The following is a 24,582-nucleotide window of genomic DNA, read 5'->3' on the forward strand; positions in this document are numbered from 1 at the left end:
TCTAATGCATTCCAGCTAAATTATAAATTATAGGCACTTCATCATATTCAGTTATCTTTAAATGATACTTTCCAGATGCTAATTAAGCCAACCAAAATACTGCATGATCTGTACAAAGCTGCGTGTGATTCTGTGAAACAAACAAGCAAAAAGAATCCATATAATTTATATGTCATGTTTGGAAACCACAGTTTTCTTTTACATCTGTTTTTCTCTGTGGCCTTTTTAACAGGGTTACTCCAAAATTGCAGCTGACTTATTAAGTGGAATTGCCTTCTTCTCATGTCACACGGAGAGAAATATTGCAACTTTTCAAAGCTGTAATGTTCCCAATGAAAGTTTGCTATATGTTAAATATCAAAATAATTAACCTTTAAAAATCAGAGAGGCTAGTGAGAAACTTTAGTAATGCAACTAATTTAAGTCCAAATGATTTTTATCTTCTCATTATTGCTCTATTTCTTTTTCTTTAAGAACTCTTATACCTACCCTGCAATCCTCTCGCTGCATTCTTCACAGAGATACAACGGGGGTGGTTTATCACCCAACGCTACTGACAGGGAAGGGTCTATACACATCTGAAACACATAAAAAGACAGAATGAACTCTCCTATTTCTGGGTATCACATTCCCTAGATTCTTAGCACAAATGCTTCAATAATGACAGATTTTCCAAAAGCAAGGTGGAATAAATATTTTTAGTAAACCCTTTTTACCAATAAATGTTTCTCCCTGCACTATCTGATGTGTCCACCCTGAGGATGTAAATGTGGCTGCCGTGGTTTTTCATTTCTCCTGTTACTTGCAATTCAAGTAATAAATAGTGCCGAGAAATTCACTCTCATTCCACAAAGAACCAAAATAATCATCTTGTTCAATTGCTGCTCAAATTGGCAGTATATTACTCACTCTAATTCCTTCTATAAAGTGGTAAACAACAGTAGTCTCTCATTGGGAAAAGGAAAATATATTACTAAGATTTCAGAATCATAACTGATACCAAAATGCTAGTGGTAGAGAATTTTGCTTCTTAAGGTATACCTCATTCACAAAAGTTGGCATTAAATCTAATATTGAGTGGTTCACTTCTCTTACTCTGGAATCGTAGTTCTGTATCAATCATCTAACTGTTCTTTTTCAAGTGTGGTTTTTTATTTCCTACACGTGACCTATAATTTGTTTGCCCTTGCTGGGACTGGTTGATATGGCTGGGTTTCACTAGCCTAAGCACAGAGATGCAAAGTGTTAATTTCACAGTTGATCATCAGAATATTTCAGTATCTGGATCTTTTAAGTCAAATGAACAAAAAATCTAGATAACTGCATTTTGTACTTTGCATGAGTTTAAATTTCTATAACTTACCAAAGCCATTTTTGAATTCTGTTCCTACCCTCGAAAAAAATAATCAACTCATGTGCTAGCTGATTCAGCAGTTAAGATGCCTAATACACAAATTTTTCTGGAACTACACTCTTTTCTTAGTTGTTCTCACAAATTTGAAGGGGGGAAATTATCCAAGCTTATAACCCAAACAGTCTGTAATTCAAAGTGAAAACTCAGACATTTCAATGATTGAGGAATCTAGTTAGAATTGCTCAATTTACCATCAACATTTGTATACTATATATTGATGACAAAGGCTCAGAGTGAGAATTTTCCTCATATAAGTTTCATGCTTCCTTAGATGTAATGAGTAACTACTTGGGGCGTGTTAAATCAGAGACTGGCAAACTTTTTTTGTAAATATTTTAGGCTTTGTGGGCCACAGTCTCTGTCACAACTACTCAATTCTGCTGTTGGAGCATGAAAGTAGCCATAGACAATATGTAAGAAAATTAACATAGCTGTGTTCTAACAAAACTTCATTTACAAAAACTGGCAGCAGGCCAGATTTAGGTCTGAGCCATCGTTTGCCAGAACCTGCCTTAGATAATTATCTGGGCTCCAAAGTATTTCATAAAGTGGACTTCAAGTAGAACCAAGTAAAACCAAAAGCAGAGTATGATATAAACTTTAAGTTCCAACGTATTTTCATATTTAATTCTATTACAACTCTTGACTTTTGCATAAAAAGTAATTTTTGCGGCCTATTACAAAGATAATATTTTTCTATCTGGTAAATCATTCTTGCTTAGCATTACAGCTCACTATCACAGAGATATTAGGCTTTTGGTGAAGATTAATCAATTTTCCCCAAATCTTTCCCATGCCCCCCATGTGGAGCTCCTCTAAAGTATTATATAAGTTATTCTACCCTCTTTTTTTTTTTTTTTTTTTGAGACGGAGTCTTGCTCTGTCGCCCGGTCTGGAGTGCAGTGGCCAGATCTCAGCTCACTGCAAGCTCCGCCTCCCGGGTTTACGCCATTCTCCTGCCTCAGCCTCCCGAGTAGCTGGGACCACAGGCGCCCGCCACCTCGCCCGGCTAGTTTTTCGTATTTTTAGTAGAGACGGGGTTTCACCGTGTTAGCCAGGATGGTCTCAATCTCCTGACCTCGTGATCCGCCCGTCTCGGCCTCCCAAAGTGCTGGGATTACAGGCTTGAGCCACCGCGCCCGGCCTCTACCCTCTTTTTTAGTGAGTCATTGATACCTCTCCCAGGTAAAGATACTTTTCCATTCCACTCAAAAGGAGAAGCTCCTGGGATGCTAAAACTGTAAATAATCATTAGAGATTAGCTAGTCAATCTCTGACTTCTTAAATAACTTACTTAACATGACCCATCAGATCTGTAGTTGGTCTAGTGAGTTTTGTTCTACTCTGAACAGATTGGTTTACATCCACACTAATGTGTCCATATCTGTGTGTCACATTAATAAGTGGGGTTTTTTTTCGTTTATAAATATGACATATGCCCAATGTAGAGGCTTTGGAAAACCGAGAAAGGGAAACAAGAAAATTCAGTTAACACATTAACCCTCTATCTTGATGCAATCCATAGTAACATTCTGATAAGTATTACTGATTGTTTTTCACTATGAATATATGTAACTTTTAAACTTTTTTAAACTTTTAAACATCACACTATAAAATTTCCTAACTTTATGCTTAATGTTATTTTGTAAGCATTTGGATGTTGGATACCCTTGATTTGCATGTCATGTGGTGATGATGTAGATTGGGCGTACTCACGTTGTAAAGGAAGAGCAATACTGAGCCAGACCTATTGTAGTGCAAAAATGGCCCCAGCACAGGAAGACTTAACAAGAATGCTATCTTTCTGCAAAGTGTAGAAGGAAAATAGAAAAGGAGGGTCTTTAAGGAAACTGGAGTTCAGAAAGTAAGATTGGGGGGATACAAAAATGTCTTGGAACTAGAAAGAGGTGGTGTTGGCAAACATTGTAAATACACTAAATGCTACCAAATTATTCACTTTAAAATAGTTCGTTGTATATTATGTGAATTTCACCTCTATTTTTATAAAATGACAGAAAGTGGATGGTTTGACCTATCCTGGCTGACTCGCTTCAGGGAGAAAAGTGAGGCCAACCCAGTGGAATGGACTGGGCTGTTTGCCGAGAAAAGAAGGAGAAAATCTAATTCATGATGCTTTCAGTGAGTAGGAGGCCAGAAAGCATTACTAATCAGGATATCAGAGGACTCCTGAGAATGCAGTCTGACATAAAATCAAGGAAAAATAACTGCAGAAACCAGACAGAAAGGACTCCTTCTTGTTGATGTCTGGGTGACCCAAAAGAAGGAGCTATAACTTAGGCAGGAGGAAGAAAAGAAGGATAAGAAGAAGGAAACATGAAAGTCTCATCATTGTGAAAAATCGAGCGGAACTCTATGAATAAACTATGAATCCACATGTGAGTAATTCAAAATATCCTCCAAAGAAGAGCACCTCTGAACCCCAGATGTCTATTGAAGGTCAACAGTGGGGTGCATACCATAGAATGGGAGGGGCCTACACTTCCATTGTGTGGGTTATCATTACCTGCTTTTTTTCTGGGGGGGCGGTGCCAGAGTCTCACTCTGTTGCCCAGGCTGGAGTACAGTGGCGTGATCATGGCTCACTGCAACCTCCACCTCCCCGGTTCAAGCAATTCCCCTCCCTCAGCCTCCCAAGTAGCTGGGATTACAGGTGCACACCACCACACCCGGCTACTTTTTATTGTACTTTTAGTAGAGACGGGATTTCACCATGTTGGCCAGACTGGGCTTGAACTCCTGACCTCAGGCAATCTGCCCACCTCGGCCTCTGAAAGTGCTGGGATTACAGGCTTGAGCCACCACGCCCAGCCAATTACCTGCTGTTAATATTAATCCATTCAATTTGCCTTCAACAAAAGCAGAGATTAAAAATAATAATACAAGGCCATCCTTTGTTAGTATAATGTATCTAGATGACAATGTTATTATTGGCACTCCTCTGCCAGTTTTGGTTCATGAAACACATTTTTGGTTTCTTTTATTTTTATTGGATCTCATTTCACCTTTCCTACTTTGTTTCTATAAAGTGATGGCGTTAGTTTTCTATTAGTATTTGGTTTTCTACAGGCTATCTATAAAACAAAAGAAGCAAACCCGCAAGACACCTGGTTCTCCAAAGTAACTGTGAACTCTGATAACTTCAGGTTACTCCTACCCCGAATAATATAAAAATTATACCTTGCAAATCCAGACACAGGTCCATCCAGCCAAATACTTTGTATCCAATAAATATATCATAAATAATTTTGTTAAAAGGTATGACTATTTTTCTTCACATTCAACTTTCAAGATTCAAGGTTATAATAGGACAGAACCAATCTGGTGTGGTAGAAGGACAATAAGGTTAGGAGTCCAGGTACCTGGTCCTGTCTCCAGTTCTGATGCTAACTGGCAACCTTAGGAAAATGACTTGACTCTGTAAACCACTGTTTCTCGACCTTTAATGTAACTTTCCATGTCTATGCTGTCCAGACACCTTTCAGTCATTTCAGTTAAGTCATATTTGTAATATAAGCTAAAACTGAATGATTTTATCTTTTTGTCCTACTACTCCTGAATTTGCATGAGCACTCATGATTTGTAGCATACACATGAAAACAGAGAGAAAATACATTTCCCTGAGTTCATTAGCTGACATAGAAACCAGTTAAGGACATTTTACTAGGATCCTTCTGATAGATAATTAGCTCAGTGCTACATAGCACTCGGCTATGAACGCATAGCCAAAACTGCAGACAACGCCATTCACTGCTCTCTCTTGACCAGTCTGCCAAAGTACAATCAGATTGAATATGGAGGTACTTGGAATTACTACACAGCACACGCCTCTGCTTTACAGAGAAGGATGCAATCTAGTCCACTTCATTCAGCAATTTGACCACTGGCAATACAGTATGGCACCAGGTCTAATAAAACAGTACCTTCACAGCTGGTTTGTTAATTGCATTGTGGCATTCAATGTGCTGGCAGTGGATGGGATTCCAAGCTGTAAAGTAAAGCACAACTGATGAATACTTCTCAGTGAAATTATTCATGCCCTAGTAAAAACAGATAGTTTACTATTTTCTTTTTTCTAAATAGAACCATCATCAGAAAGCTTCCTAGCAGAATCACCTTTTTAATCTATAAAAAATTTAAAAGACAAGCAAAGATACACAATTCTGTCCATTTTCCTAGGATAAGAGATAAGCCAATATAAGATGGCATGTACAGTACCACAATGGTATGCCATTAATAAGTTTTCAAAGGTTTTTACAACCATGGTTTCACTTGATCCTCCAACAACTCTGTAGGGTAGGTACAGCAGATTATTAATCTCATTTCTTCATTATTAATCAGCCTTTTCTTCTATGTTTCTCTAATTGTACAAGAAAACTTGCTGCAACTCTTTATATTCAACCTGACTCTACCATATATGGGAAACTAATCTCATAGTTATGAAGCGCCTATACCCAAATTATTTCTATATAAGAATAAGAATAAATTAAAGTTAGCAAGGTTAAGTAGTTTGATATGGTCACAGAGTTAGTGAATGATAAGCTAGGACTAGAACCTATATCTCTTGGTGCTTGACATTCTGCTCTTTCCATGAGAGTATATTATGCTAAACATCCTAGATTGTTGGCACCAGGAAGCATTTTAAATTGATAACAACTGACATGAATAGTAAGGCATCCTCTACCATTCCATTTCCTATGCCATTCCCATCAAACATGGAGACTGGAAAGATGAGTTTCTTGCCCAAATGAAATGCATCTCTCTCTTACATGTGGTCCACCTACTAAACCTCTGCTAGTCTGCTAATACCCAATTAAGCTTCTGCTAGTCTGCTAATACCCAGCTCCTAAGCTCAGTATACACACAGAATGAGGAAAAGAACCAAGTTACTTGTAATAAGTCAGACTGAGAATCACAGCCAGTAGTTATCATCTGGATGATTCTGTAGCCCAAAACACTTAGCTAACAATATTCCATCATTAAAAACATGTAAGGGGTTTGGGGTTTATATGCTTGAAAGTAGGACATTTTTCTTTTTTTTTTTTTTTTTTGAGACGGAGTCTCGCTCTGTCACCCAGGCTGGAGTGCTGTGGCCGGATCTCAGCTCACTGCAAGCTCCGCCTCCCGGGTTCACACCATTCTCCTGTCTCAGCCTCCCGGGTAGCTGGGACTACAGGCGCCGCCACATCGCCCAGCTAGTTTTTTGTAGTTTTTAGTAGAGACGGGGTTTCACCGTGTTAGCCAGGATGGTCTCGATCTCCTGACCTCGTGATCTGCCCGTCTCGGCCTCCCAAAGTGCTGGGATTACAGGCTTGAGCCACCGCGCCCGGCGAAAGTAGGACATTTTTCTAAAGTGCCATATTTTAAACTCATAGGACTATGTTGGCCTAATCTTAATACATGGCAATTTGCAGATGAGAAGATATTCTTACTTAGTTACGTATTCAATTATAATTCAAAAATATATATTATTCATGATCCAAGCTAATTTATGTTCCAAACATTTTAGAAAATTTTCTACCTAGGAGCATCCTAGCTTCAAACTTTCTATATCATTGTTAGACCACGTATAAGATTATGTGTCTAGTTGGGGATTCAGGGAAATGTAGTTACCAGAACCAATGAATTTTAAAATATACAACAGGTCTATTTATTTGAAAAGAAGACAAGAAATACAGACCAGAGACCACTACTATAATAAGATAGTATTATTTTGATCATATTTTTAGAGAGTGACGAAGAAGAAATTAATGAGTACATGAACAGATTGATGAAGAAATAATTTGGGTATAGGCGCTTCATAACTATGAGATTAGTTTCCCATATATGGTAGAGTCAGGTTGAATATAAAGAGTTGCAGCAAGTTTTCTTGTACAATTAGAGAAACATAGAAGAAAAGGCTGCCTTTAACCAGTACATGAATTGCAAAAACATGGAACATGTGCTGCATTCTTCTGATCCCAAACTCATGACAGACATCACTAATCCATTACAGCATTCCTTCCTGCTGAGTCCAGAACTGGCCTTAGGATCCTTCTTATCACTGTGCTCCAACAAGTCACCACCAATCAAAACAAAATTGGCACACAAGATAAAATCTGCTAACCATCTCCAAATCAGTGTATTATGAGAATGTTTGCAGATTGCTTTACAGAAGTTCATGACACTTATGGGCAGAATTAATATTCAAAACATATAACAACTGCTATGGCACAGGCAAAACAAATTGAAGTGTGCACCAGCCACAGTACTGAGGGCTCTAAAGACTTCTATTCTGCCAGAAATAAATGCTTTTTTGTGGATAATGGAGATATCCAGGAGGAGATCTGCTTTAATTTTGCATTCTATTTTTACTGAGTGTTGTTGTGTTAAGAACAGGTTGTAGGATAATCAATTTAAGTTCATAAAAGCCACATTGGATTTAAGCTTACTAGAACAATGATCTTAAGTTTTGCTATGTATCAAAAATCAGTTGTCAAGATTTTGAAAATATAATGTCTGGAACCCATGTTAGATATTCTGAATCAACATGTTTGAGGATAGAACACAGGTATTTCTAATTGGGAAAAGCACTACAATTGATTTTGATATAAAGACAATCAGCATACCTTATCTTGTGGGAAATATAGTCATAATAGATCACCATTCAAAAATAACAAAAAAAAAAACATAGCATAAAAATACAGCAGACAAGAATTATCCTTTCAACTATGATAAAAAATTGGCATTAGATCTTCCTTCCCACCATAAACAACTAGAAAACTAAAAAATATATATTTGAAACACTATTTTCAGAAACTGGACTCCAAGTAGTGCAGGACAGTGATCCTTGAGAGAAGAGAATGCAGTGAGCCCCACAATCACCCTGGCTTTCTTCCTGATAGTAATTTCCAGATCTTGGCCCTAGAAGGGGAAAGATAAGCAGAGTAATAAGGTCTTTTTTCAGTTAAGGGGACAAAAACTGGAGTTTAGAGAGGCCAGGTGGCTGAAATTTGCTGAATAGAGTAGGAAGGAAGAGGGAACTATGCAAAGAAAGAGATCCAGAAATCTAAATAGGAGTCCTTTTGAGTCTTTGGCTTTACACTAAGTAAAATGTATGTAAGGTAAAACTCCATGAGGCTGGATAGAGAAAAACTGTAAGGGTTCTGTAAGCTAAACAATTCCTAGAGCTTATACAGGGCTTGTACAAGATATTCAAGGTCCAACCAGTCAGAGTAGAGGGAAATCACTAAATACTTGGAGCAATCATAGAAACTTTAGGAGGGTCGCATCTTAGTAATAGGGCCAAACTAATATTAGAGAAAAAGTTATTCTGGGCTCACTCTAACAAAACCTAAGAATAACCCTTGAAATGGTCAGACTAATCCACAAGTAACTTGATTGCCAAAACAAACTTCAACATACTATAAGGGAAGACAACAAAATTCAGACATTCAATAATGCAACAATCATGAAATCCAGCATCCAGTCAAAATTATTTGATATTTGAAAAGGAGGCAAAATGTCACTAATAACCAGGGGGAAAACAGATCAGCAGAAACAAACCTGGAAATTGCGGAGATGAAGTATTTGGCAAAGAAGAACTTTAAAATAGTTGTCATAAACATAGGCAAAGGAAAGCATGAAGATAGGCATAATGAGGATAGAGATGGGAGATATAATTTAAAAATTAAATGTGACTTTAAAAATCAGAAATACAACTTGAAAAACTCACCAAATGGGCTTAATAGAAGAATAGACAATGCAGAAGAAAAGATCAGTGAAGTAGGAGACATAGCAAAACTACCCAAACTGAAATACTGGAAGAAAAATAGAGATTCAGTGAACTGTGGGAAAATTTCAGGCAGTTTTACCTTACATACATTTTACTTAGTATAAAGCCAAATTTTTATGATTGCTTCAAGTATTTGCTCCAAGTCCATGAGATTTAAAGCACAAAAGAAACAAAAGGGGGAAATATTTGAAGAGACAATGGCTAAAAATTTTCAAGTCTGATGAAAACAACCCACAAATTCAAGAAGCTCAATGAATCCTAGGCAAGACAAAAGCAAAGAAAATCACACCAAAGTTCATTATAAACAAATTGACGAAAACCAGTAAGGAGAAAATCTTAAAAGCAGCCAGGAGGGAAAAAAAGACACCTTACTTACAGGAGAACAAAGATAAGAATGATCGCTGATTTCTCGTCAGAAACAATGCAAGCCAGAAGACAATGGAATGACATCTTTAATAGGCTGAAAGAAAAAAACTGTCAACCTAGACTTCTATACCCAGTGAAAATATCCTTCAAAAATGAGAATGAAATAAAGACTATTTGAAGACAAACACAAAATAAGAGAATTCATTTCCAGCTGAGCTCCACTGCAAGAAATGTTAAAGGAAGTTTTTCGGGCTAAAGGAAAATGATAACAGATAGTAGCTCAAATTTACACAGAGGCATAAAGAGTGTTGGACATGGTAACTATGCTAAATAACTACAGAAGGCTTTTTTACTCATATTAATATGTTGTTAAAAGATGGTTGATTACTTAAAACAAAAAACAATAAAAATGAATAGAGGCTAGTAATATATATAGAAGTAAGATGTTCAGTAACAATAACAAAAAGGATGGGGGTAAAATTAAAATACAAAAAGGTCTTATATTACATGTAAACTGGTATAATTTGAGGTAGATTGTGAAGTTAAAAGTGCATATTATAAACCCAAGAGCAATTTTTTAAAGGTGGTATATCTAACAATACAATACAGAAATAAAATATAACACTAAAAATAATTCCAAAAAGGCAAGATATCAAAAAGAAAAAAAAAGGAACAGATGGGACAAATACAAAACAATTGTAACATGAGAGGCTTCAGTCATACAAGTGTATCATGATAGGCTTCAATTCATACCAGAAATTACATTAAATGCCAATGGTCTAAACAATAATTTTATTAATGTAAGTGGTCTAAAAGGCAAAGATTGTCAAATAGGATTTAAGTTTTTTAAAACCTGTGACCCAATTATATGCTGCCTGTGAAAAACATATCTAAAATATAAAGACTCAGATAAGCTAGGAGTAAACAGAAAAAGTTATACCATGTAATTATGGCATAATTGTTATACCGTAATTGAAATTAAAAGAAAGCCAGAGTGTCTATATTAATATCAGAGAAATAGATTTCAGAACAAAGAATATTACCAGAAAAACCAAGGCAATTTCACAATGATGAAAGAGTCAATTAACCCAGAAAACATAAAAACCATAAATATTTGTACCCTTAGTAAGGTGAGTGAGTTGAAAGAAGCATAACTGAAGTTATAAATTTCCATAATCCTCTCTCAGTAACTGATAAAACAAGCAGACAGAAAATCAGCAAATATATAAGACTTGAAAATACTCTCAAACAACTTAACCTAATTTATAATGCTAGAAATCTCCACTCAACCACTGTGCAATACACATTGTTTTAAAGTACACATGCAACATTTATCAAGATAGGTATTCCAGTCCATAAAATAAGGCTCAAAAATTTAGATGGAGCTACATCATACAGTATATTCTCTAGCCACAGTGGAATTAAACTAGAAACCAATAAAACAAAAGTATCTGAAAAAATACAAATATTTGCATATTAAAAAGCACACTTCTAAGCAATCCATGAATAAAAGAAGAAACTTTAGAAAATATCCTGCACTGAAATATAATAAAAGCATAACATACATAATGAATTTCTGGGAAGCAACTAAAGCAATGATTAAATGGAAATTTATAGCTAAAAATTATTATATAAGAAAATATAGGCCGGGCGCGGTGGCTCAAGCCTGTAATCCCAGCACTTTGGGAGGCCGAGACGGACGGATCACGAGGTCAGGAGATCGAGACCATCCTGGCTAACACGGTGAAACCCCGTCTCTAAAAATACAAAAACTAGCCGGGCGAGGTGGTGGGTGCCTGTAGTCCCAGCTACTCGGGAGGCTGAGGCAGGAGAATGGCGTAAACCCAGGAGGCGGAGCTTGCAGTGAGATCTGGCCACTGCACTCCAGTCCGGGCGGCAGAGCGAGACTCCGCCTCAAAAAAAAAAAAAAAAGAAAATATAGAAGATCTGAAACAAAAGGTTTATGCGTCTACCTTAAGAAGAGAGAAAAAGAACAAAACTCAGTAGGAGGAAGAAAACAATATAGAAACAGAAATCAATGAAATTGAAATCAGAACATCAATACGTAAAATCAATAAAATCAAAAACTGGTTCTTTGAAACATCCCAAAATATTGATAAGCCCCAGCATCCTGATGGACAAAAAAAAATTGAAAATTCATGAATTACCAATATCAGGAATGAAAGGTAGAACATTACTACAGATCCTACAGACAAGCTAATAAATTTGAAAACTTGGATGAGATGCTCACATTCCTCAAAAGACACAAATTAAAACTACAACTCAATAAAAGTAAAAAAAAAAAAACCTATAGCTATTAAAATTACATTCACAACATAAAACATTTCCCTCAAAGAATCCCCAAATCCATATGGCCTCACCAGTAAATTCGATTAATCATTGAAAGAATAAATAATACAAATCTTACATAAACTCTTTCAGAAATTAGAAGAGAAAAAAACACTTGCCAACTCATTTTATGAGGTCAGTATTACTCTGTAAATGGAACCAGATGAAGACATCATAATTAAATAAAACTAGAACAATATGTCTCATAAATGTAGGAGCCTGAACACTTAACTTAGAAAATTAAATCTAGCTACAGCATGACAAGATGAGTTCATCCCAAGAATGCAAGATTGGTTTAACATTGCCAAGAAAATCAATGTAATTTACCATATTAACAGAATGAAGGGAAGAAATCATATAATCCTCTCAACAGAAAGAGCAAATGCATTTGACTAAAATTGACATTCATGATTAAAACTGAGCAAACTAAGAACAGAGAATAATTTCCTCCATCCAGTAAAAAAAAAAAAAAAAAAAAATAGAAAAACCTACAGTTAACGTAATAATTTAATGGTGAAAGCCCAAATAGTCTACCCAAAGATTGGGAGAAAGAACAAGGACTTCCACTGTCAGCACTTCTATTCAAGTGGAGTTATAAAGCAGTGCAAAAAAAGAGAAGCATAGAAAGGAAAAAAGGGAGAAAAGAAACAAGGGGAAGAGAGAGAGAAAAGGAAAAGAGGAGAAAAAGAAAGAAAGAGAAAGGAAGGAAGGAAAGAAGGAAGGGAGGCATGGAGACAGGGAGGGAGGGAAGGAGGGAAGGAAAGAAGGAAGGGAGGCATGGAGACAGGGAGGGAGGGAAGGAGGGAAGGAAAGAAGGAACAAAGGCAAGAAGGAAGGAAAAAGGCACACAAATTAGAAAGAAAAGAAAAAATAAAAATATTTGCAGAGAGCATAATCAGGTATACAGAAAATCTTAAGAAACTTACAAAAATCCACAAAAACTAATAAGTGAATTTAGCAAGGTTGCAGGGTGTTCGTAGAGTACCAATAAACAAGTGGAATATTAAAAATTTTAAACACTATAATAGCATATAAAATCATAAAACATTTAGAAGCACCTTTAACAAAATATAAGATCTGTACACTAAAAACTAGCAAATATTTCTGAAAGAAATTAAAGAAGACCTAAATAAATGGATAAATATACCATGTTCATGGATGAGAAGACTCAATATTGTTAAGATGTCAATTCTCCCCAAATTAAACTATATAGTCAATGTAATCTCATTCAAAAATCCAAGCAGCGGTCAGGTGTAATGGCTCACACCTGTAATCTGAACACTTTGGGAGGCTGAGGTGAGCAGTTCACCCTGAGGTCAGGAGTTTGAGACCAGCCTGGCTAATATGGTGAAACCCCATCTCTACTAAAAATACAAAAATTAGCCAGGCATGGTTGCACGTGCCTGTAATCCCAGCCTCTCAGGAGGCTGAGGCAGGAGAAGCACTTGAACCAGAGAGGCAGAGGTTAGAGTGAGCTGAGATCACACCACTGCACTCCAGCCTGGTCAACACAGTAAGACTCCATCCTCACCCTCACCCCCCCCAAAAAAAAATCCAAGCAGATTGTTTTGCAGAAATTACAAACTGATAGTAAAATTTATATGAAAATGCAATGGTACTAAAATAGCCCAAAAAGTCTTTAAAAGAACAAATCTGGAGTATATACACTACATAATTTTATGTATTAAAATAGCCTATAAAATTTTTAAAAGAGCAAATCTAGAGGATTTATGCTACATGATTCTAAAATACACTGTAAAGCTACAGTAATCAAGATTATGTGATATTGGTGTAAGAATAGACAATGAAACAAAACAGAGTTTAGAAATAGACACATACCTATATGGTTAATTACTATTCAACAAAAGGGTTAAGGTAATTCAATATGGAAAAGATACTCTTTTCAACAAATTGAACCGAAACAGCTGGATATCCTTAAAGGAAAAACAAATCCAACCCTTACCTCTAACTATATACAAAAATTGATTCCAAATAGATCATATACTTAGATGTAAAATCTTAAACTATGTAACTTCTAGAAGCATAGAATTTCTTTCCAACCTTAGGAGAGACCAAAAAAGGACCACAAAAGAAAAAAAAAATGATAACTTTCAATTAATGTATGAAAATTGAAAACTCCTTCTCTTTGAAACACCTAAACAGGCAAGCCCCTGAATGAGAGAGCAAATTCACATTATGTTGACAAAAGTCTTATATTTTGAACATACAATATAAGAAGATAATAAAATAAGCACCCCAATTTTAAAATGAGCAAAAACTTCATTGGTAACTTCACATACACATACAAAGGGTAAGCAAACCTGAGAAGGTAAGAATACAGAGGGAAAGATAAATATATGAAAACAGTGGTTATGGTAGACACAGAGCACAAAACATGAAAATCTGGGCCGGGCGCGGTGGCTCAAGCCTGTAATCCCAGCACTTTGGGAGGCCGAGACGGGCGGATCACAAGGTCAGAAGATCCAGACCATCCTGGCTAACACGGTGAAACCCCGTCTCTACTACAAAATACAAAAAACTAGCCAGGCGAGGTGGCAGGCGCCTGTAGTCCCAGCTACTCGGGAGGCTGAGGCAGGAGAATGGCGTAAACCCGGGAGGCGGAGCTTGCAGTGAGCTGAGATGGCGCCACTGCACTCCAGCCTGGGCGACAGAGCGAGACTCTGTCTCAAGAAAAATTAAATTAAATTTAAAAAAAATGAAAATCTGACCTAAGAATCACACCCTTTCACCAGAAGCAAAATTAAGTTCTCTCTGAAGGAATATATCATAGTAGGTCTCAAATTAGCTTTATAGTTTTTATATCTATTGTCTTGAACACAATTTTAAAAAACCACAAAACAAGAAGACAAGAAAACCAAAGAAACAACAGACAAAAGAATCAGAATCTCTAGAGATCCAGAACACTGAGTCATCAGAAACAGATTTTAAAATAACTATGCTTAATAGGTTCTATAAAATAGAAGATAAGTAAAAGAATGTCATCAAAGAACTGGAAATACACACACACATACACACACACACATACTCACATGTACATATGGACCAAATGGAAATTCCAGAAGTGAAAAATGTAATGGGGGAAGAATTTGGGGAATGTGGGTCAAAGGATACAAAACTTTAGAAAGAAAAGATATACAATAACTAAAATTAAAAACATAATTAGAAGGCTAAAGAATTTGAGAACAGGAAGACATGTCAGAAAAAGATTCAGCATGAAGCACAGAAAGATGAAATGGTGGAGGACGGAGAATACAAAAAAATATGCATAAAAGGATGCATGAGAGAAAGGTCTAACATAAATGCCATTAGAATTCCAGAAAGAGGGATAAGAACGTGTCAGAAGCCACTTTTGAAGAGATAAGGAAATTTCCAGTTACAACCATAATAAAAAGCTGGTATTGAACTTATCTTTCCACTGGACAAAGTCTATGAAGCAACTGGTTTCAGACATTGGGCACAGATACAGCACTGGGCTGCTCTCCTTTTTAAAAAGTAAAGCATACAAGTTAAGTTCTACATTCACCTTGACTTTCTGCCTGGTGATATTTCCCAACTGCGGCATAGAATAACGGAATTCAATAAGAAATCAGCATTTCTGGTGGGTAGAAGAAACAGATTTTCAGTGGGTAGAGAAATCAAAATAAAGAAATGCTAAGGCGGATGGAATTTGTGAGTAAAGGTAGAGAACAGAGGAGAGCTACTGAGAAGAGGTATCACAGATCAGTGGAAGGGCGACCCTCAGGTCCTTGGCCTACATGTGCTCAGAACAAACTTCTGCAAGGACTAGCAGGGAACTCTGCTCAATGGTTGAAAGCAGAACAGAGATTTTGAAGGTCACACAGGGCTAGGTACATGTTGTATTTCCAGTATAGCCAAAGCAAAGAACTTCAGTGAACACACCAGAAATTCAGGAGACAATAGGTTGTAACAGATAGGTCATACCTTAGGAATGAAGACCATGCTCTAGGCCTAAGTTTAAAAATTTTTGGACATAGAGTTGTTCATAGTAATCCTTCACTATCCTTTTAATGTCCATGAGATCAGGAAATAATAATATCTATTTCCTTTCTGATATTAGAAATGTGTGTCTAATGTCTTTTCCTCTTTTTCCTTGGAGGGAAGGAGGGGGGGAAAAACAAAAAACAAAAAAATATACAAGTAAAATTTGTTTTCAGAGATCAAGAAGGCTGCAAAATCTGAAAATTTAAAATAAAAATAAATAAATAAAGCGAAGCCTTGATGCAAGAAGGTGATCCACCAGTAACTTCATACCAGCAAATACAAAATACAAAATTCAATGCTTTTTAGAGTAAATAAAATAGTTCAGAGTCTCTACAACATATTCTTTACAATGCCCATCATACAATACAAAATTTACAAGACATGTGAAAGGACTAGAAAAATGTGATCCATAATCAAGAGGAAAAGAGTGAAAAGAAGCAAATGACCAGGCCGGGCGCAGTGGTTCAAGCCTGTAATCCCAGCACTTTGGGAGGCCAAGACGGGCGGATCACGAGGTCAGGAGATTGAGACCATCCTGGCTAACACGGTGAAACCCCGTCTCTACTAAAAATACAAAAACTAGCTGGGCGAAGTGGCAGGCGCCTGTAGTCCCAGCTACTCGGGAGGCTGAGGCAGGAGAATGGCGTAAACCCAGGAGGCGGAGCTTGCAGTGAGCTGAGATCTGGCCACTGCACTCCAGTCTGGGCGACAGAGCAAGACTCTGCCTCAAAAAAAAAAGAAAAAAATTAATGTTGGAAATAAACAATCTAATTTTTTAATCCCAAGAAGCTAGGAAAAAGAAGAAAAAATTAAATTCAAGAAAGTAAAAGGAACAAGATAGTAAAGATAAAAGCAGAAAACAATGATACACAAAGAACACAACTTTTATTGTTTTTCTGGTTTTTTTTATTTGTTTTAGTATATGTAAGCATTTGATGAAATTTAAGAACTGGTTGGACGTGGGTGGCTCATGCCTGTAATTCCAGCACTTTGGGAGGCCGAGGTGATAGATCACGAGGTCAAGAGATCGAGACCATCCTGGCCAACATGGTGAAACCCCATCTCTATTAAAAATACAAAAATTAGTTGGGCATGGTGGTGCATACTTATAATCCTAGCTACTCGAGAGGCTGAGGCAGGAGAACTGCTTGAACTTGGGAGGCAGTGGTTGCAGTGAGCTGAGATCACACCACTACACTCCAGCCTGGTGACAGAGCGAGACTCTGTCTCAAAAAAAAAAAAAAAAAAATTAAAAACTATTCAGAATAAAATCTCCAAGTCAACTGGAAATAAAATTTAACTTTCTGAAACTGATATAAAGGAGATTTGCAAAACTCTACAGCTAATAGCATATTTAATGGTGAAATACTCCCTCAAGTTAGGAGCAAAGCAACAGTATCTAATATGGCTTGGATTTACTTCCTTACTCAAATCTCATGTCAACTTGTAATCCTCATTGTTGGAGGAGCAGCCCAGTGGGAGGTGACTAGATTGTGGGGGTGCATTTCCCCTTTGCTGTTCTCATAATAGTGAGAGAGTGCACGGACAATTGGTTGTCTAAAAGTGTGTGGCACCTCCCCACCACCTCTCCCTCCTGCCAGCCACGTGAAGATGTGCCCGCTTCCCCTTTGCCTTCTGCCATGATTGTAAGTTTCTTGTGGCCTCCCCAGAAGCAGAAGCCAGTACAACCCACAGAACCATGAGCCAATTAAACCTCTTTTCTTTATAAACTACTCAGTTTCAGGTATTTCTTTATAGTCGTGCGTGAACAAACTAATACAGAAAATTAATACTAAACAAGTGGGGCATTGCTATAAAGATACTTGAAAATATGGAAGCCACTTTGGAACTGGGTAATGGGCAAAGGTTGGAACAGTTTGGAAGGCTCAGAAGAAGACAGGAAAATGACAGAAAGTTTGGAACTTCCTAGAGACTTGTTAAATTGTCATGACTGAAATGCTGACAGTGATATGGACAATGAATTCCAGGCTGAGGCAGTCTCAGATGGAGATGAGGAACTTATTGAGAACTGCAGTAAAAGTCACTCTTGCTATCCTTCAGCAAAGAGAATGGCAGAATTGTGCCACTGCTCTAGGGATGTGTAGAACTTTGAATTTGAGAGAGATGATTTAAGGTATCTGTCAGAAGAAATTTCTAAGCAGCAAAGTATTCACAGTGTGGCCCAGCTGCTTCTAACAGTGCATGCTTATATTCATAAGCAAAGAGATTACCTGAAACTGAAACTTATATTTAAAAGGGAAGCAGAGCATAAAAGTTTTCATAAAAGTTTGGAAAATTTGCAGCCTGACCATGTGGTAAAAAATAAAAACCCATTTTCTGGGGAGGAATTCAAGCCAGCTGCAGAAATTTGCATAAGTAAAGAGGAACCAAATGTTAATATCCAAGGCAGTGGGGAAAATGTCTTGAAGGCATTTCAGAGAACTTTGTGACACCACCTTACATCGCAGGCCCAGAGGCCTAGGAGGGAAGAATGGTTTCATGGGCAGGGCCCCGCTGCCCTGCACAACCTCAGGACACTGTTCTCTGTTTTACAGCCACTCCAGCTCCAGCTGTGGCTAAAAGGTTCCCAAATACATCTCAGGCTACTGCTCCAGAGAGTGCAAGCCACAGTCCTCTGTGGCTTCCACATGGTGTTAAGCCAGAGGGTATGCAGAGGGCAAGAGTTGAGGCTTGGGAGCCTGTGCCTAGATTTCAGAGGATATATGGAAATGCCTGGATGTCCAGGCAGAAGTCCGCTGCAGGGATAGGGCTCTCATGGATAACCTCTACCAGGGCAATGTGGAGTGGAAGTCCCTACAAAGAGTCCCCAGGGGGCACTGTCTAGTGGAGCTGTGAGAAGAGGGCCACCATCCCCCAGACCCCAGAATGGTAGATCCAGTGATGGTTTGCACCATGCACCTGGAAAAGCTGCAGGCACTCAACACCAGCCCATGAAAGCAGCTGCAGGGGAGGTACCTTGCAGAACCACAGGGGCAGAGTTGCCCAAGGCTTTGGAGCCAACCCCTTGCCTTAGTGTGGCCTGGATGTGATACATGGAGCCAAAGTAGATTTTTTTGGAGCTTTAAAATTTAATGACTGCCCTGCTGGGTTTTAGACTTCATGGACCATGTAGCCCCTTGGTTTTAGCCGATTTTTTCCTTTTGAAAAGGGAGCATTTACCCAATTCCTGTAACCCCATTATAATCTGGAAGTAACTAACTTGTTTTTTATTTTACAGGATCATAGGTAGAAGGGACGTGCCTTATCTCAGATGAGACTTCAGGCTGTTGACTTTTGAGTTAATGCTGCAATGAGTTAAGACTTTGGATGACTGTTGGGAAGGCATGATTGTATTTTGAAATGTGAGAAGGACATGGTATTTTGGAGGGGCCAAGGGTGAAATGATATGATTTGGATTTGTGTCCTCACTCAAATCTCATGTTGAATTGTAATACCCATGGTTGGAGGAGGGGCCTGGTGAGGGGTGATTGGATGATGAGGGTGGATTTCCTCCTTGCTGCTCCCATCACAGTGAGTGAGTGCTCAGAGAATTGGTTGTTTAAAAGTGTGTGTACACCCTCCCCCCGCCAGCCATGTGAAGATGTGCCTTCTTCCCCTTCACCTTCTGCCATTATTGTAAGTTTCCTGAGGCCTCCCTAGAAGCAGAAAACTGTACATTCCACAGAACCATGAGCCTGTTAAACCTCTTTTCGTTATATATTAACAAGTTTCAGGTATTTCTTTATGGTGGGTGTGAAAACAGACTAATCCAATATCCATTCTTATCAATTCTATTCAATAGACTTTCTGTTGTGAAAGTAATGGACAATAAAACAAAGAAAGAAAACAGCAATAAGTGATATAAAGATTTGAAAGGAAATAGCACGGATGACACCATTACCTAATAGAAAATGCAATTAATAAACAAAGTACTAGAACCAATAATTGAATTTAGCAAACTCATGATATAAAAGATCAATATGTAAAACTCACTTGGATTTCCCTAAACAAGCAATAAACAATTGGAAATTAAATTTTAAAATAATGCCATTTACAATGGCATCAAAAAATTCAAACACCTAGGAATTCATTTAACAAAAGAAATGCAAGACTTCTACAGTGAAAACTACAGAGCACCACTGAGAGAAATTTTTAAAGACCTAACTAATAGAAAGATATGCCATATTCATGGATTCAAAAATCCAATATTGTTAAGATGTCATTTCTTTCCAAATGGAATCACAGATTAACACAATCCAGATTAAAATCCCAGCAGGATTATTTTGGCAGAAATTCTTGTTGTTGTGGTTGCTGCTGCTGCTGTTTTTAATAAACAGAGATAGGATCTCACCATGTTGCCCAGACTGATCTTGACCTCCTGGCCTCATGTGACCGTCCCACCTCGGCCTCCCAAAGTGCTAGAATTGTAGGTGTGAGCACCATGCCTGGCCTTTTTTCGGGTTTTCTGACTTTTTTTTTTTCAACAGAAATTGAAAATTGAAAGCTGATACTAAAATTTAAATGGAAATGCAAAGTCCCTAAAATAGCCAAAGTAGTCAAAGAAAAAGAACAAATATAGAGATTTGAACTATCTGATTGCAAGGCTGTAACATAAAAGTATTTAAGACAAGTGTACTAGTGTACAGACAGAGACACAAATAAATGAAAACAAAACAGAGTCCACAAATAAATCCACATAGGACCTAGGGGCCAATATAATTCAAAGGGGAGAAAATAATCTTTTCAACAAAGGGTACTGGAAATAAGGAAATATAAATCATAAGGAAGACAATAAGCCATACCTATCATACACAAAAATTAAACTTAAGACAGATCATAGACTTGAATGTAAATATAGACCTTCTGGAAGGGGAAAATCTTCACAATCTTGGAGAAGGCAAAGATTTCTTAGACAGGACATGAAAGGCATTAACCATAAGAGCAAAAATGATAAATTTGAGTTTACCAGAATTAAAAACTCATGCTCATCAAAAAAGACAGTTAGGGAAATAAAAGTGTAACCCCAAGACTGGAATAAAATATTTGTATTATACAAATCTGACAAATGACTTGTGCCAAACTAAAGAAAGAACAACTACATATCAACAACAAAAAAGATAAAGAATCCAATCAATAATTGGTAAAAGACTTTCTCAGGTACTTCATAGGATATAGGAATAACCAATAATTATATAAAAATGTGCTCAACAGCAGTTGCCAAAGAAATTTAAATTAAAGCCACAAGATACACACTCACCAGAATGGCTAAAATCAAAAACATGGACAATTGCAAGTGACAGCAGAGTGAAGAGCAACTGAAACTCTCATAAATTGTTGGATGAAATGTAAAATGGCATAAACACTTTAGAGAACTCTTTAGATATTTCTTATAAACTCTATGACCCAGCAATTCCAGTCCTAGGTATATACCCAAGAGAAATAAATACATCAGTCCACAGAAAAACTTGCATAAGATATTCATAGTAGCTTTATGTATATTGGCTAAAAACTGAAAACAACCGAAATATACATCAATAGGAAGGCTGATAAACAAATGACATATCCATGCAATGGAATACTTAGCAATAAAAAAAAAAGAACTACTAATATCCACAAAAACATGGACTAATCTCAGTAATATGTTGACTGAATGGAGTCAGAAATGAAGAAATATATAGTGTTTGATCTCCATTTACATGAATACCTGAATTAGATGAATATATGAATTACATAGAAACCAGAATAGTGATCACTTCAGAATGAGAGAAGGGGATGGTGTTTGGAAAAGTCATACCATTACTTTCTGAGTTGATGGAAACATTCCATTATCTTTATCTGGATGATGACTACATGAGCATTATACATTTGTCATAATTGACCCAGCTGTACATTTGATACTTGTGTATCTAACTTATGTAAAATATACCTTAATAAAGTACTATCACTAACAAAAGAGAGATAAGCCTGACAATTTTCCAGTGACAAAATATATCAAGCCACAGATCAACAAGTCCTATGAACCCCTCCAAAAAGACAAACATACATAATATCATAACTAGACATATCATAGTAAAGCTGCCAAAAATAAAAAATAAAGAGAAAGCTTTTAAGACAAAGAAGAAAAAAGTTTACCTTCAAAAGAGTAATAATTGGCAATTGACTTTGATAGTCAATTTTTTATAGAAACAACGAAAATGAGAAAATCATGAAATACCTTCAAAGTATGAAAAATAAAATGACTGCCAATCAAGGCTAGCCTGGCCAACATGGTGAAACCCCATCTCTACTAAAAATACAAAAATTAGCCAGGAGTGGTGGCAGGCGCCTGTAATCCCAGCTACTCGGGAGGCTGAGGCAGGAGAATCGCTTGAACCCAGTAGGCAGAGGATACAGTGAGCTGAGATCACCCCATTGCACTCCAGACTGGGTGACAAGAGTGAAACAATGTCTCAATAAATAAATAAATAAACAAATAAAGAAATAAATGTATACACTGAGAAAACAGCCTTAAGAAACAAAGGCAAAGCAAACATTTCCAGACAAACACTAACTGAGAAAATGTATCTTCAGTAGAATGGCACTAAAGGAAATATAAAAGGATATTATTTTAAAACCCTTCAATCCCAGATAGGACCTTAGAGATATAAAAAGGGAAAAATAGCAAGAAAAGGGAAAATATAATCTAACTGACTGCATTGAACAACAGTAATTATGTTTTGTGGAATATATATATAATATATATCTATATAAAATAAAATATAGCATGGAAGTCAGGAGGGAGTAAACGGAGTTAAAATCTTCTTCCACTTTACCACTTTACACAAAAATATAAAAGCACTACTTTATACTGGACACTGATAAGTCAAGAATGCATGATATAATCTCTAGGGTAATGATTGAAAGAACAGTAGAGGACTAAATAACTTAGTAAGCCAAAGATGGGATGATGAAATATTTAAATAATCAGTGCAAAAGAGGCCCAAAAAAAGAGAGAGAGAAGAAAGAAAAAAGCAGGAAAAATAGATTACAATAGAAAATCGTGGATTTAAAGTCAAAAATACCAGTAACAAATATACCAGTAACTACATTACATATATATGGGCTAAATACTCCAATTAAAAGACAAAAATTATAAGTATTGAGTTTAAAGAACTACATGCTATTACAAAACACATATAAAATATAATACAAAAAAACTGAAAATTAAAAGATGGGAAAAGTTATACCATGCAAACACTTATGAAAGCTGGTATAGCTACATTAGTATAACACAAAGTAGATTTTAACACAAAAAGTATTAGAAGCGATAAAGACATGCATTTCAGAATGGTAAAAGTTTCAATTAGCTGGGAAGATACTGCATTTTAACTTGTATACTTCATTCTAAACTTGTATACACCTAATAATGCAGCCTGAAAATATATAAAGCAAATATTGACAGAGCTACAAAGAGGAATAGACAAATCCACAGTCATAGTAAGAGATTTTTAACACCCTGTTCTTGGTAACAGATAGAAGAAATGGGCAAAAATATAATGAGAATATACAGGATTTGAACTAAACAATTACAAATTTGATTTCATTGATACGTGTAGAACACTGCACAAACAACTGCCAAATAGAAGTTCTTTTTAAGTTCTTTACACAGGAACATTTACAAAAATGAGCATATGCTCAGTCCTAAAGAAAGTGTTAAAAATGTCAATGGAATGAAATAATACAAAGTATGTTATCTGACCACAGAAGGATAAAGCTATAAATCTCCTTCTAAATGACTCACAGGTCAAAGAAGAAATCATGAAGGATTTAGAAATCAGTATAGCACAGGATTTAGGAATCGGCATAGCACAGTGAGATTTAAGTCACTGCAATAAGGCAAGAAGACATAAAAGCCTTATGGATTGAGAAAGAGACATTAAATGTGTATTATTCAGCAATAATATAATTGTGCATATTAAAGTAATTTTTAAGCAAGACTACCACAATAAATTATTAGAACTGAAAAGTGACTTAGCAAAGTTGCTGATTACAAGACCAATATACTAAAAATTAATTGCATCTACAGAGTAGCAACAAAGAGTTAGACAATGTAATTTTTAGAACATATATAATTGACAATATTATTCTAAAAATAAATATCTAGGAATAAACTACATGAGAGATATGCCAGACATCTGCACATCTACAGCTAGTAGAAAACTAGAAAAAGGATTGAAGGCAATGTAAAAAAAAAGCCTAAATAAATGAAGAGATATACCATGTTCATGGATTGGAAGATTCAATATTATAAAGATGTCAGTTTCCCAAATTGATCAAGATTATCCCAACACAGATTCAAGACAATCCCAATCAAAATCCTAGCAGTATGAGTGTTTGTATATGTTTAACTTGACAAACTCTTTAACTTAGCAAAGAGCTAGGAATAGGCAAGATATTATTGAAGGAGGAGGAAGAAATGAAGGAGGAGAAGGAGAAAGAACAGAAAGAGGAGAAGATAGGTGAAGACAAGGAAGATGAAGAGAGCAATAATAACAAGGTAAAGGACTTGCACAGGTGGATATCAAATTTTATTAAGCTACAGTAATTAAAACAGCATGGTATTGGTAAAAGGAAAAATACACCAGTTGAACTAAGAATC

The 24,582-nt window shown here is 36.6% G+C and overlaps 1 protein-coding gene across 3 annotated transcripts in view; it reads right to left on the minus strand.

The window, feature by feature from the left end:
* The window catches only part of UNC79 (unc-79 homolog, NALCN channel complex subunit), a 287,744-nt gene that overhangs the window by 179,988 nt on the left and 83,174 nt on the right, over nucleotides 1-24,582 (minus strand). For all 3 annotated transcript variants that reach the window (XM_033191506.1, XM_033191504.1, XM_033191507.1), the window contains 2 exons: nucleotides 5,356-5,420; nucleotides 490-578 (listed from right to left, as the gene is read on the minus strand). In XM_033191506.1, the coding sequence (XP_033047397.1) occupies nucleotides 490-578; nucleotides 5,356-5,420 (154 nt within the window). The remainder of the gene's footprint in view (nucleotides 1-489; nucleotides 579-5,355; nucleotides 5,421-24,582) is intronic.

The sequence above is a fragment of the Trachypithecus francoisi genome, unplaced genomic scaffold, assembly GCF_009764315.1.
Source record: "Trachypithecus francoisi isolate TF-2019V2 unplaced genomic scaffold, Tfra_2.0 Lachesis_group3, whole genome shotgun sequence".
In the NCBI taxonomy this organism is placed as follows: Eukaryota; Metazoa; Chordata; class Mammalia; order Primates; family Cercopithecidae; genus Trachypithecus; species Trachypithecus francoisi.